The 13,948-nt window shown below is 62.5% G+C and overlaps 1 protein-coding gene across 1 annotated transcript; it reads left to right on the top strand.

Annotated features, from left to right (window-relative positions):
* Positions 1 to 4,151: 4,151 nt before the first annotated feature.
* Positions 4,152 to 11,434, top strand: CHMP6 (charged multivesicular body protein 6). Its single transcript, XM_012664181.1, has 8 exons — positions 4,152 to 4,317; positions 7,000 to 7,109; positions 7,204 to 7,291; positions 7,835 to 7,921; positions 8,387 to 8,452; positions 8,587 to 8,667; positions 9,724 to 9,778; positions 10,412 to 11,434. The coding sequence occupies exons 1-8, from the start codon at positions 4,255 to 4,257 to the stop codon at positions 10,465 to 10,467; spliced, it is 606 nt and encodes a 201-aa protein (XP_012519635.1). The 5' UTR covers positions 4,152 to 4,254; the 3' UTR covers positions 10,468 to 11,434.
* The last annotated feature ends 2,514 nt before the right edge of the window (positions 11,435 to 13,948 follow it).

Genomic DNA, 13,948 nt, shown 5'->3' with positions numbered 1-13,948 from the left:
TCCCTGGTTCCCCGCGGCGCGGCTGCCAGTGGATCGCACGCGGGAGGCTTTCAGCGAGTGTCTCCGCCACCCGTGGGCTGCTTCTTGCAGACACCCCCAGTCTGTCGCACTCCCGGCAAGACTCTCAGCCACCTGGTGGGAGTTCCTGCGGGAGCAGCTCTGCCCATCTGTCCCCTTGGTGAGCGTCTTGGCGACGGCGCTCTGGCTCTCGCCCTCAGGCAACGTCCTGCCAAGGCTGCGGCTCCGGTGGCAGCCACGCCGCTCCCAGGCCTGGCCCCCGGCCCTGCGGGACGCTCTGCCAAGTTCTCCCCCGTCCTGGAAACAGTGGCTGCTGCTGGCGTGTGCTGTTCCTGTCTCCCTCCAGAGTTCTCTTGGACCCTTTCAGTAAACACCTTTTTCTAGTTTTCAATCTTTTATGTTACATTTTCCTGTTACTGGTGCGGTTTCTGTCTCCGGACTGGGACCCGGCGGTGTGGAATCAGTGTGGTAGCAGCCCCGGGAGACGGTCCTGCAGGGTGGATTCGGGGTTGTTCTGGTCACGCCCTGGCTCCAACGCACCGCTGAGCTTCCCGCCGATGGGACACGTGCCCCTGGGCCCCCAGCACGCGGGCCTCACAGTGAATCAGGCCGTGGCCGCTGGCTGGGCATGACGAGTGTGGCTGAAGCAAGTGCCGTGGGTGCCCCAGCTACTGCCGGCCTCCACACCCGCTGGCTGGTGGCCGCAGTGGCAGTGGCGGAGACTGTCCGTGTGCAGAAACCTTCGGGGAGCCCACCCGCGGCAGCCCCTCCTCAGCAAGGACGACCACAGCCGCTGCCTGTTGCCACGAGATGCAGAGTCACATGTTAGGGGTCAGGTACGTGGCATGATGCAGGATGGACTGCAAATCCCTTCCTATAAAAGACCGAACAGTAAACATCTTAGACTTTGTGGGCCACACGTGGTCACCGTCTTCCTGGCCCTTGCCCTCCTCCTCCTCGCTCTCAGTGTTATGTGTGTGCGCGTGTTTTACAACCCTTTAAAAAAGCAAAAACCATTCTTAGCTCGAAGACCATACAAAAAATAGACTCCAGGCCTAATCTGGCCCACAGGCTGCAGTTTGCCAAACCCTGGCTTATATACTACAAGAATTCAGAGATTTTTCAAACATATATTGGCAGGAACCTGGGAATACGTGTGGGAGTGGATCCCGGGGGTGTGAGGCCGAGGACGTCGACACAGAACACAGAGCGGGCTGATTTCATCCACCTCGGCGCGCTCACCAGCGAGGCCAGATCCCACCCAACCTGTGCAGCTGGCGCCACTGCTGGCGGCTCCTTGCGTGGCTGACGGGCGTGGACTGGACAGTGGCCCACAGCCGGCGAGGCTGACACGCGGAGCTCCCCCGGCACGACGTGGAGGAAAGAACGTGAGGTGCAGGGAGAGGGATGCTGGGCTGGAGCCACCGAGGGTGGCCCGACACCCCCACGCCAACCACGCCCCGAGGCGGCTCAAAAGACACCACTGTCATGGGCACGAGGGATGCGTGAGTGAGGGGAGTGAGGGGAGCCCTGTGGCCTGAGGAGCTCTCTCACTGCTCCCCTTTGTCTCAAAGTGTGACCATGGGATGGGGTGCCCCTGTCGAGGGGGCCCTGATTTCAGTGGGCTGATGGGATCCCAGAGCAGCGGAGCCCAAGAGGCAACAGCCAACCGTCAAGCGCAAGGCGGGCACATCCCAGGGGCAGCGGGACGTGCTGGTGCTCAGAACGCCGTGGCCCGTGGCCTCTCTGGCTAAGCAGCGTGTCCGTGGGAACGGAATAACGGCCGCCCGCTAGCATGGGCCTGCCCTGTGCAGCGAAACAAACTCCAGGTCTGCTGGGCAAACCCACAGCCGACGGCCACGCCTCTCCCCCGTTCACAGGCTGGGAGCCATGGAGTGGGGGGCCGGGGCCCTTGAAGAAGAACCCTGAGCAATGTGGCCAAGAATACCAGAAAGCCACCTCCAGACGCTCCCCAAAGGGACCCGCACCCACTTACTGGAATGACTGCAGTGGGGGAGGAAATACACAAGCGCTCAGCAGTTTAAAGACTCCGGCTAAAAACAGATGTTCATTCTGGCGACTCTAGGCAGCGCCGGGAGCCACCAGTCGAAGGGGTTTACGGTAGTCAGGCGACGTGCAGAGCGTCAGCCCAAGTCCGACTCGCAGTGGCCGGGGAGCCCACAGGCCTGGCCCGTGTTCCTGCCCAGTCCTCGCAGCGAGATTGACCTGCACACACCTGGCAGTCAGCACCCTCCCCTGCTGCCTCAGTCGTGGTCGGAGGGGCTCAGTGGAAGCCACAAGAAGGTCCCCTCTGCCGAGACAGCGAACTCAGAGCAATATCGCAGCCCTGGGGACTACAGAGAGCAGTGCCACCGCCAAGGGGCTCAGGAGGCAGGTGTGGTGATCAAGTCCCATGGATTCCCCACTTAGCTCACCTGCTTTTCTCTACAGAGGTCAGAGGGACCTTAGAGAGTGGGGATTATTGAAAATTCAGTCAGTTGCAATAATCCCAGACGCTGCGTCCTCTATAGGAATATCTTTCCTATAGCAAATTGACACTCTCCTGGCACCTGGGATGCTGCCGGCGGCGTGGCTAATGCTTTTTCCCTCCACACCAATTTGCAAAGACCAGCAGAAGCCACTGGTCTTACCTGGCTGGGCCAAGAGTTCACCTTCACAGCCCGACTTGGGGCCTCGTCACGGCTGTCCCCCAAAGGTGTGGCCAGAGCCCAGAGCGGGCCCGGACATTATGTCCTGAGCACACTGGCAAAAGAGTGCCCCACAGAGAGCACCTCAGGAACAGGTGGGCAAGATGGCGCACCCTGTGGATGCCCGGCCTCCCTCCCCGGGCAACCGCGCCTGCGCAGTGGCCTACACCGTGGCCATGGTTGATGGAGGGGCTACACACAGCTCAGCCAAGTGGGCTTCTCCTCACCTAGGCCACCTGGCCACCCACTGCTGAGCACCCAACGGGACACACTGAGAGCAACACTGATCCTCGGGTGGCACCAGCCAGCAGCCGAGTTAGTTTGGGCCCCTCCCACCGCCGGGCAGTGCCTGTCCTTGCCAGCCTCACTCCGCGTGTGCACTTGCCTCCCTGGCCCCCGTGACTCTAACCCTGATTCTGCTGCAGCGTGGACTCAGAGGGCTCACCATCTTGGTGGCCCACACAGCCCTGTGACCTGTCAACGAGCAAAGAGGGAAGGGGACTGGCCTGCGTGGCACCTGTGGGACTCCTCGTCTTACCACATGCCCACCATCAGGAGCCTGGCCTCGTAGCAGTGGCATGGCCTGTGGCACGCTCAGGACAGCACCAGCTGGCGTGACCACACAGGATAGCATGCTTGTCTATGACACGCAGCGTATTCTCTGGACCAGCACCCACAGCCAGGACACCTGGGCGTGAGCTAGGCTGGGACTGGGGTGGCCGCTCTACCAACACCTGATGGCCACCAGTGTTTCCTAGTCCCGGAGGCAGGAACGCTTCTGCAGGGCACAGCCACCATTCCACAGGAGGAGAAGCTGCAACTGGCCACGCTGGGCTCCCCCTGGCCACGCTGGGCCACCACGGGCCACGATGGGCTGCTCCTGGCCGGCGCACAGGCAGAGCGGAGCGGTCGGAGGAGAAACTATGCTGCGTGGCTGGGTGGACGCGCTGCCCACGCACCTTGCAGGGAACACTTTTAAGTTCAAAAAGTTGGATATAACATCACTAAATGCAGCATTCTGCGTGCAGAGCCGGCGGGGGCAGCGGCTCCTGCACAGGATTTCTGGACACCTGGAGACTGAATTACGTTAACCGCAGGGGTCCCATCTATACTAATCGGGAGACGAGGTGGGAAGGGTGCACATGAACACGTCACTCAGAACACCCCGGCCCTAACATCAACTTCTCGTGCCACCGCCCTACGGGTCCAGGGAGGCCACTGTGTTCGCGGCGGTCGCCGAGGGCGGGCGTGGATTAGAACCCGCGGGAGGCGCGGCCGGGGAGGTGCGCGCGCTTCGCGTTCTGCGGTCCCCGGCCCTTTGCGGCCGCCGTAGCGGGGCGGGGCTTTGCGCTCTGTAGCGCCGGGTCTTTGCGGCCGCCGTAGCGGGGCGGGCCTGGCCAGGAGACGTTCGAGCTTCGCGTTCGGCGGCGCCGGGCCCTTTGCGGCCGCCGTAACGGGACGGGCTCGGTCTACGGTGGCTGCCGGGACTGGGGTGCGGCAGAGGCGCGGGGGCCGGGCCGCGGCCGCCATGGGCAACCTGTTCGGCCGCAAGAAGCAGAGCCGGGTCACGGAGCAGGACAAGGCCATCCTGGTGAGGGCCGGGGACGGGGGAGGCCGAGGCCGGCGGCGGCCGGCTGTGGGGCCGGAAGAGTCCGGGCCCTCGACGCCCGCACTTGGCGTGGGGAAACTGAGGCGCGCTGCCCGGCGGGGGTGTCCGGGCGTGGCGCCCTCGCGGCCGCTGCGTGGGGACCGGCCCCTGGGTCTCCCGACCCTGGCTCGGTCCTGGGAAGCGCGGACCCGGTGCGGTGGGCCGTGCGAGGCCGGCGCGACGGGGGCGGCGCTCGTGGTGGGCGCGTCCTGCCGTGGTCCCCACGCCGGGCCGCACCCGGGAGTTGGGGGCTTCGCAGCCTCACGCGCGTGGTGCGGGGACTGGCCGGCGAGCGGTCCCCCGGAGGCTGCGGGACAGTCGCTTGTCCCGCCTGTGGAGAGGTCGCGGCTCTCCCGCCGCGCGGCGGCGGGTCCTGGCCCCGGGCTCCCAGGCGCAGCCGAGTCGCGTCTTTTGTGGAGTCGTCCCCTGCAGCGTGCGGCTGCCCTTCTGCCCGCCGGCGCCCTGGGTGCGCATCCACGCCGTGCTTCCGGGTTGGGGGGCGGCAGGCGGCCCGGCCCATCCCCTCGCCCCTGCGTCTCTAAGCCCTGGAACCACCGCAGCATCTGCAGAGCGTTCAAGGTGGGCTTCAGTCCGCCTTAGTCCTTGCTGGGATCTGCAGTCCTGCCAAGTCCCTAAAGCACTCTGATGGGAAACTGGAGTGTTTGGCGAGCTTGTTTGCGACCGCCCGGGACCCTGGGACCCATCACGCAGGCAAAACCGGACCCTCGGAAGTTGATGATGAGTTGAGTCTAATGTGCTTACAGATTCAAGTGTCTCTTCCAGGGGACCTCTGATATAACAGTTTTTGCAGGAAGAATTGTATACCTTAAGTGAAATGGTATGCTGAGAATAACCCATTTTTGTAATGAAAAGAAAACGGCAAGAAAGAAGTAACTCCAAAATGTGATCAGAGTTTACCTTCTGATGTTTTCTCCTCTAAATTTTCCGCAACAATTTTCTGGAACCCATAAGTTTTCGGAAGTTCTTAACTGAAGTCCCCCAGGTGAAGAAGAAATGATGGGCACATTTGTCTCCAGGTACTGTTTACAGGACAGCAGGGCCCAGCTGGCCCAGGTGTGCCCAGCTCCACCCTCTACTGTCTGTGGCAAGAGCAGGAAGCTCACAAGGCGATTCTCTCTTTTTTTTTCTTTGGGATAGGGTCTTGCTCTGTCACCCGGCCACAGTGCAGTGGCATCGTCATAACTCACTGCAGCCTTGAACTCCTGGGCTCAAGCGATGCTCCCGCCTCAGCCTCCCAAAGTGCTAGGATTACAGGTGTGAGCCACCACACCTGGCCTCTCTTCCCTGTTTAAGGACTCACCTACCAGTTTCTCTTTAAGTAGAACTTTGTACTTGCTAAGGATTCACTTTGGTGGGGCTCTACAGGCAGTGCAAACACACATTTCCGTCTGCCTTTTCTTCTTGGACTTTCAAATGCTAAGGAACAACATAATTAGCACATGCTAAAACAAATATGGCTTTCTGTTATCCTAGAATAACAGGTGAGACCAGCATGCCGGCGTGACCCTCTGCTGAGACCTCCTGTTTGACAGCAGGGCAACCTGGCCACACCTGCCTCCCTTTGGCCACTCTCTAATCTCTTCTGAGACCAGACTCAGAATGTTTTGTATACAGCTGGTGTGGATAATGGCCCGTGAAGGCTCGGCCGGGAGCTGGGGAGGACTGGGCGTGGGCCCTGACCCTGGCGTCTCCCCAGCCCTGGGCCAAGTGAGGGGTGCCTTTCACTGTTGCAAGGGGAGCACAGGCAGCTCCCACCCGGCCCGCCCACAGGCCTCTGTACAGAGGACACTCCGTGCGCGAAGGGAGCCAGGAGATGGGCCCTTTCAGAGAGAACCGGTGACCAGCTCCTCGCTATGCCGAGTCTGAAAGATGCACGTTTGCCTTGACTCTCCTATGGTCACTCGGGAGACACGGCCCCAAGTGTGAGATGTGCCCTGTGCCTGCGCTCACCCTAGCATCATCCGAAAGGGCCAGAGTAGGGGAGGGCTGACTGAAGTTGCACGTGACCACACACCCTTTCCCAGGCAGATCAAGGTCTCGCCGGTATATTGCCTTGGAGGGGACGCCTGATCCCTAACCTGGCTGTGTGGGATGGTGGTGCTCCGGTGCTTGTCACCTGCTGTTCTCTGCTGTGGCCAAACTTCCCAGGGACTGGCAGCTACTCCTTGGCCCCACCACACGGCACTTAATGCTGCTCAAAGATGACAATTGGGGGTGCTCCGATGGAGACGCCTCAGTGGTCCCCTTGTGTCTCTGCCATGCGGTGGCTGGCTGCAGGGCCCACCGGGGCACTCTGGACCTTTGGGGCCGGATGATTCTGGTGGGGCTGCCCTGTGCGTTGCAGGATGTGGAGAGCACCCCTGGCTTCCACCCACCAGGTGCCACTCGAACTGCCCTCCAGTGGGGACAACCAGTGCCATCCAGATATTGCCAAACGTGCCTTCGGGACAAACCTGCCCCATCGAGGACACTGTTTTAGAGGGCCACCTGGCCTGCAAGGCATCCAGACAGTGACCCTCCGGCCTCCACACTGGGTGCCTGGCAGTGTGGTGAGGGTTCCACTGGCGTCTGCCCGCAGTTGACCCGAGGCCCCTCTCTTGGCAGCAACTGAAGCAGCAGCGTGACAAACTCAAGCAGTACCAGAAGAGGATCACCCAGCAGCTGGAGCGGGAGCGGGCCCTGGCCCGGCAGCTGCTGCGGGATGGCAGGAAGGAGTGAGTGGGGCCCAGAGAGGGCTGGGAGGCCCAGGAGGCCAGTCCACACTGGGTGGGGCCGCAGCAGGGTCACCGCTTGGGCTTCCCTCTGCAGACGGGCCAAGCTGCTGCTCAAGAAGAAGCGATACCGGGAGCAGCTGCTGGACAAGACGGAGACCCAGATCAGCAGCCTGGAGGCCATGGTAGGCGGGAGGGTGTGGCCCCGAGGCGGCTCCGCCAGGCTGCGTGGAAATGGGAGTCTCCTTCTCCTCCTTCAGACGTTGCAGGCCAAAGCTCACCTCGTGAGGACAGCGGGTCAGGCCTCCGCGAGACGACTTGGTCTTTGCTGGAACCTGATGATCCTGAGGGGCGGGGGCAGGGGCAGGATGGCTCTCACGGGAGCGTGGTCTGGAGGGCTGGGCCACCCCTGGGTGGCGTGGGTGGGTCAGGGGTCTGCCCTGGTGACCAAGGAGTTGTTGAGGGACCAGCATGAGTGTCCCTGGTGTCAGGGCCCCGGGCGATGTGGCTCTGCTCTTCCCTCACAAGAGCAGTGAATGAGCAGTTAGCAGTCCCTTGGGTGTGCAGTCCTGCTCTGTCCCCAATTGGCCATGGAGAGAACAGGGAGGAGGGCAGCTTGCGAGTCACCCTGACACCCAGACACGTCCAGCGGTGTTGTGCTGAGTCTTCCCCGGGTCAGGAGCGCAGGCCGGGCTGCTGAGGGTGGGCCCGGCCCCCTTCCTTTGCAGGTGCAGAGTATAGAGTTCACCCAGATCGAGATGAAGGTCATGGAAGGGCTGCAGCTGGGCAACGAGTGTCTGAACAAGATGCACCAGGTGGGTCCCTGCTGGGCTGGGGCCACGGGGCAGGAGGCTCCCCAGGGTCGGTGGAGGGGCTTGTCCCATGAGTGTGCCTGAGGTCACAGCTGCACCTTCGCTTTCGGCTAGGAGGTGTTTGTGCCAGACCCAGGGCCTGAGGCTGGGCTGGGCTGGGGACACTGGTGCTACTGTGAACTTGCTACTCAAAAGAAATCAAGTCAGCTGTCTGGAGAATGTTTTCCACTTTTTCTTCATTTTTACTTGTAACCCTGAGCCGACTCCGTGCGAGAAGCACCAGCAGAAGACACAGCTCTGAGCAGACCGGTCAGGCGGCCCTGCGGCCCCAGGACAGGGCCCTCCTGGGACAGAAGTGGCTTCACTTAGTGGGCAGAGGGGCACGGCCTTGGCCCTGGGAGCCCAGTGGCCTTGACCAGCCTCTGTGAGGGGCCTCGCTGACTCCATGCTTGTCCCCGTCATTGCCAGGTGATGTCCATAGAAGACGTGGAGAGGATCCTGGACGAGACCCAGGAGGCCGTGGAGTACCAGCGGGTAGGTGCCCGCCAGCCCTCCCCAGCCCTGCGGCCCGTCCCCGCCTGCTCTCCAGTGGGGGAGACTCCGCTGCAGGCGGTCTCCTTGTCCTCTGCCCCCGGTGGGCCCTGCTCTCACGGCCACTCCTTTTGCAGCAAATAGACGAGCTGTTGGCGGGAAGCTTCACTCAGGAGGACGAAGACGCCATCCTCGAGGAGCTGAACGCAATTACTCAGGTAGGCGCGCGGGTGTGGGACCCTGGGAGGCCTCCGCCCGTGGTGGGCCCCAGGGCCATGCTCCACTTGGGTGCACAGTCTTGGTTTTGCAACAGGTTTTCTGCCTAAGATGACTGGGCTTCGGGGCCAGTACCCCGTGGGTCTTGTGCGGGCAGCTGTTACCAGTGCACCTGGGTTGGGTGCTGAGGTTCCCTGGCCCCCCGGCCCCTTTCTTTGCCTAAGTCACACCGAAGTGACTCAATCTGTGGATTTCCCCCACCTGTGGCCGTTGACTGGCCTCCCTCACAGCCGGAGGCTGCGACACTGGGCCTTGTCCTGACTCACTCTTGCGTCCTGGCTCTTAGGCTGCGGTGCTTCCAGACAGAGCATTCTCCGTCTCTGTGGCCGCTGCGTCAGTTTGCCAAATTCTGGCCGTGCCCCCCAAGCTGGCCTCTGCCCAGCCCTGTGGCTTGGCCAGGAAGGGCAGCTCCTCCACCTGCTGCCAGTTGCCCAGATGCTCTGCCCTCTGGTGTCCTGCGTCCACCCACCTGTTGAGCGTCTTTCCTCCCAGGGGCCCCAGTCCTCCGAGGCTGCCGGAGAAGGCCGGCCTGGAGCTAGGAAGGCCGTGTGACGCCTGAGGCAGCCAGCACATGCAGGGACAGGCTCCACCACAGCCCACCCTGTGACAGGGCCCCCTCAGGGTCCTGGACCTGTGGGCATGAGAGTGGCCTGGGTGTCTGTGTCACACCCGCAGGCCTGGCATGGCCCTGACCTTGTGACCTGGGGTCTCCAAGGAAAGCCCAGAAGTTGGCCATCGTCCCGGCCCCTCAGGGTCCTTGGGGACTGTTGGGAGGAGCCACTGCCGTAGTGGGCGCATCAGCACCGGCTGACTTGAATCTCAGAAGGTGCCCAAAGCCGGGTGGCGGAGGGGACGCAGACTCTGGGCGTTTGTAGGATCGTGGTTTCCTTTTAAATCCGGCTGAGAACAGCTGACTGAACAGGGTCTGTTCCTCTCAGACCCAGGCAGCCACTGGCCCACCTGCCTGACTGTCACGGCCTCACCTGTGCTTCTTGCAGGAACAAATGGAGCTGCCGGAGGTTCCTTCGGAGCCCCTTCCCGAGAAGAACCCAGGTATCTCCATGCCGTGTGCTTTTGAGCATGGTAGCATTCACAGGAGAGCAGTGAATTCTAGAAGGGTACACAACAAAACACACCTGGCCCCTCCCGCTTGGCACAGGTCGGTCCGTCCTCCCCCCGGCGGTGGGCGAGGGGGAGAGCACCCACCCGGCCTTCGGGCTTGGGAGCCCTGTGAGAGAGCCGTGCCCCCCGGAGGGGCACATCCAGACACTGGGACTGGGAAAGGCTTACTTAGCTGCACCAGCGCTTCCCGGGGTGACCCTGGAGTGGCCACGTGGACTGTCCCAGCCCCGCAGCATCTAACATGCGCTCTCAGCCAGTTCCCGCTGGAGCCCGACTTGGCTTTAGGATCCATCCGTGGTTTGTTCTGTTCCTTCACTGATCTTCAGTGCTCGTCTCCTTGCTGGGCACTGTCGGCAGGGGCTGTGTTTCCCACTGTCCTGCGTCCCCAGCCGTGTTTGTCAGCCCCAGTGGTTTCCTGTTTGTAACTTGCCCCCAGGGCCGGGTGTGCTCTTCCCTTAGCTTGAAGTCCCTGTCCCATTTCCGACTCCCTGCCGCCTCATCCTTCTCTGGAGGTTTCTGCCTGTGGGGTCTTCTTTGCGTCACATTTCTTTGTTTCCTCCACAGAAAAAGTCCCTGTCAAGGCTAGGCCCAGGCAGGCGGACCTGGTGGCAGCTTCGTAATGCAGCCTCCTCCTTCGGGGCTTGAGGGATTCCCCAAGGACTGTGGCCACTGGGAGCCTGGGCTCGTGGCCAGCCCGACCGGGCTCCGTGGAGATCAGCGTGGATGGTGCTCAGGAGTGGAGCGCAGCGCAGGGCTGTCGTGTCAGGGGGACTCTAGTGCACCCTTCGCAGCTTAAAGTCTGGGTGCACGTGGGCGCTGCTGTCTTGCTCTCATTTCTGGATTAAACGGCAGCGGCCAGACCCTGGCCAGGCCGGCTTCTGGTGGCTGCAGCTCTGCCGTGGCCGGGCCAGGCTCCCGGTGCTGCTCACGCTGCTGCTCCTGACCCTGCGCAGTTCGTGCTCCTTTGCGGGGAAGGACCTTGGGGTCCCGCATTTCCTTTTACTTCCTGCTGCTCCCATTAGCTGGTGGAGGCTTCAGTTAAGGGGTCCCTGCCGTGGGCTGGCCTCCTGACACGCCTCAGTTTCCACGTAGGTTGGGGGTGGAAGCCCCAGTAAACTGGCTTTCGTGGAACCTCTGGGTGCCTCTGCCTCAGCACCCCAGACTCCAGCCTCTCGTTTGAGGGCAGGGGACCAGGGGCCATCCTTGCAGGACTGACAATTCCAGGAGCCGTGGCTTCACCCCTCGCCACTCGTGGGCCTGTACACAGTGGCTTGGCCCTGCTGAGAATGGACATCCCGACGGGGAGACGAGAGCTTGCTCCAGCAGGCGTGGCCCTGCAGTGCCTGTGGGCTCCCTGTGCGTGGGGCTTGTGGACCTGCAGAGACCCGGGTCCCTCAACCTTCCAGCTTCTGAGCCACCAGCAGCCAAGACAGGAGCCCTGGAGAGGACTTCTTGTGCGCAGGTCGGTTCTGTGATTAGACAGTCTCGCCGGGATGAGCCCTGTCTGTGACATCAGCAGGAGCAGAGGCCCTGAGAGCCACCAAGGACAGAGGGGAGCTGCTTCCTTAACCCCCAAACAGGACAGCCCCAAATTAAAGTTGGCCCCCTGCACGGCCTGCTGCCTGGTGGACGTGGCATGGTTGGCACCCTGCTGTGGCTCCCGCGTGGAAACGTGGGCGGGCTGGGGTGTGGCCCCCCTTGTCGTGACCCTGACAAACCTCCCCTGGCCAACGCGGGGTACTCCCTGGAGAGCACTTGCCCGGCCGAGCCAAGGACTGGGCGCGTGAGGCTCCACCTGGTGAGCAAGAGGTGGCTTCGGGGCTCCAGCCTGTGTGGCTGGGGCCCTGACGGTCACCTCTGGGCAGCTGCCCTCCGTGAGGGCCAGCACAGCGCTCTGGCCACGGCTCCCTCAAGGGACCCTGGCTGCCTGTCCTTACTTGAATGGTTTCATGGGATTCCTGTAGCTGGTGGCAGGCAGTCAGGGCTGGAAGTCCCCAGGCCTCCACCCGCTCACAAGGAGGGAGGGCGGGCAGTTTGGTGCTCCCAGAGGGTGGCCGGTTTGGGGTCACAATGCCCGAGTGGGAGGCGAGATGCTCACCCGGAGAGCGAGCTGGGTAGGTTCCACTGAGGGGGCGGCTCCATGTCTGGGCCAGAGAACCCGTGGGTGCCATGGGACACCAGCCTCGAGGCTTTTCAAGAGAAACTGGAAATCTAGGTTTTCAGGGCAAGTCCAGGTTTGGTGATGGCACTGAGCCCACCCTTGGCTGCCACCCAGCTGTCCACAGAGCCAGGGCCATGGCTGTCTTGCAGGGCATGTGTCAGCAGGAGGGGGCCCTCTGCCACCCTGCCTGGGGGTTCTGTTGTGTGTGGGCTGCCCACTTGCTCTTGGAGACATGCACCTCGGTCCCAAGGTTATTTTCACTGGGCCACAACCCTGTCCCCTTGCAGCAGTGTGTCCCGGGCTGGCGAGTGCCAATTCTCTGTCCTCAACTTGACAGGGGGTGGAGGGCCTGCTTGAGGACAGCAATGGCGGCCAGCCTGGTCTCGGTGCAGCCTCCACCCCCGGGCCCTCTCCATTCCCTCTACTTCAGCCAAGCAGGGCCTCCCCGGGAGAGGCTGGTCCCGTGGCATCCCGTGGTGGGGCCCCAACGCGAGCAGCTGTCCACGGCGCCCTGCCCCTCACGGCCACATTGCAGGTCGGAGCCCAGGAGGTGCTGGCAACTGTCCCTGCAGCAGCACAAACTTCCTCCCGACCTGAGTGAGGTGGAGGCACGGCCCAGGGGTGCCCTTGTGTCCTGGGCGACCTGGAAGAGGAGCGAGCGTCAGCCTTTTCCTTCACACAGATTCCCCTGCTGGACCTAGCGACGCGCTGACCCGATCCCCCGACGGCCTTGAGCTGACCCCCCTGGTGGGCCTAGCTTTGCTGGCTCCCTGTCCTGTCGAGGGGCCGATGGCAGCCCCGCCACCAGCAGGGAGCATAGCCCAGTGTCAGCCTGACCCATAGACTCAGACCATCACAAGCAAGTCAGAATTAGGTGCGAACCCTGTGGCAGAGCTGCTGTCCTGCCCAAGGTCTCAGGGGCCTGGAGGGAGTTGGAGGAGGAGGAGCGGCTGTGGGGGGGTCACATGGGGGCTCTGAGGAGTGCCCATGTGGGGGAGGGGGAGGGCAAGGGGTGGGAAGAAAGGCTAAAGGAGCAGGCCACAACAGACAGCAGCTTCCAGGGGTGTCAGGAGACCTCTGGCCACAGGCTTCCCAGGAAGCTATCCAGGCCCTGCAGAGAAACACGGCGCAGTGGCGGAGGGGCCCCTCCCTTCCACAGGCTCCAGGACGTCTGGGCTGGGACACACGCTCCAAGGTACAGGCAGCGTGCTAAGTTGACGAGCATGGGCTGGGATGGGGGCACCCAGCTGCCACAGGGACCAGTGCTCAGCTGGCTCTTGCGCAGAGCTCTTACTCATGAAAGGATGACAGTTTGGTCCAAATCCAGACCCCAACAGTGGCTGGCTCAGCCACCAAATCCTTTGAGCCTCAGTTTCCTCATCTGTGAAGTCTTGGAGGTGTGGCCTCTGGGTCTCTTCCAGCCCTAAGAGTCCACTTCTGTTGCCAACCTGTGAACGGCACCTAGACAGTAGCTGACTCGTAATGGTCTCTCAGGGACTCGGCTTTAGACATGCTGCTAGAACAGAACACCTGAGACTGGGTAGTTCATGGTGAGCACAAGATAATCGGCGCCCGGGGCTGGGGCTGGAGAGCCCCAGGTGCCAGGTGCCGGGCTGCTGGGCCCTTCTTGCCGCGTCGTCCCATGGTGGGAGGTGAGGGGAGGGGCCGAGCCCGCCATCCGAAGCAGCACCAGACCCACCTGTGCAGGTGGAGCCCTCCTGCCTGCTCACCTCTCAAAGGTCCCACCTCTTTGTACTGTCACAAAGGCAATTGCAACATGAGTTTTGGAGGGACAGACCCTCGAACTGTAAGCAGAAACCACGGAAGAAACAACCTCACGGGATAAGACCACAGCCGTAGTCAAAGCAAGGAGCCGTCCAGTCAGGGAGGCAACACTGCGAGCCCGGTCCTGCCAGGCTGCCGGACAGCCTGTGGAGCTC

Source organism: Propithecus coquereli, unplaced genomic scaffold (genome assembly GCF_000956105.1).
Source record: "Propithecus coquereli isolate 6110/MARCELLA unplaced genomic scaffold, Pcoq_1.0 Scaffold869, whole genome shotgun sequence".
Taxonomy (NCBI): domain Eukaryota; kingdom Metazoa; phylum Chordata; class Mammalia; order Primates; family Indriidae; genus Propithecus; species Propithecus coquereli.
This window is presented reverse-complemented; position numbering and strand designations above follow the sequence as displayed.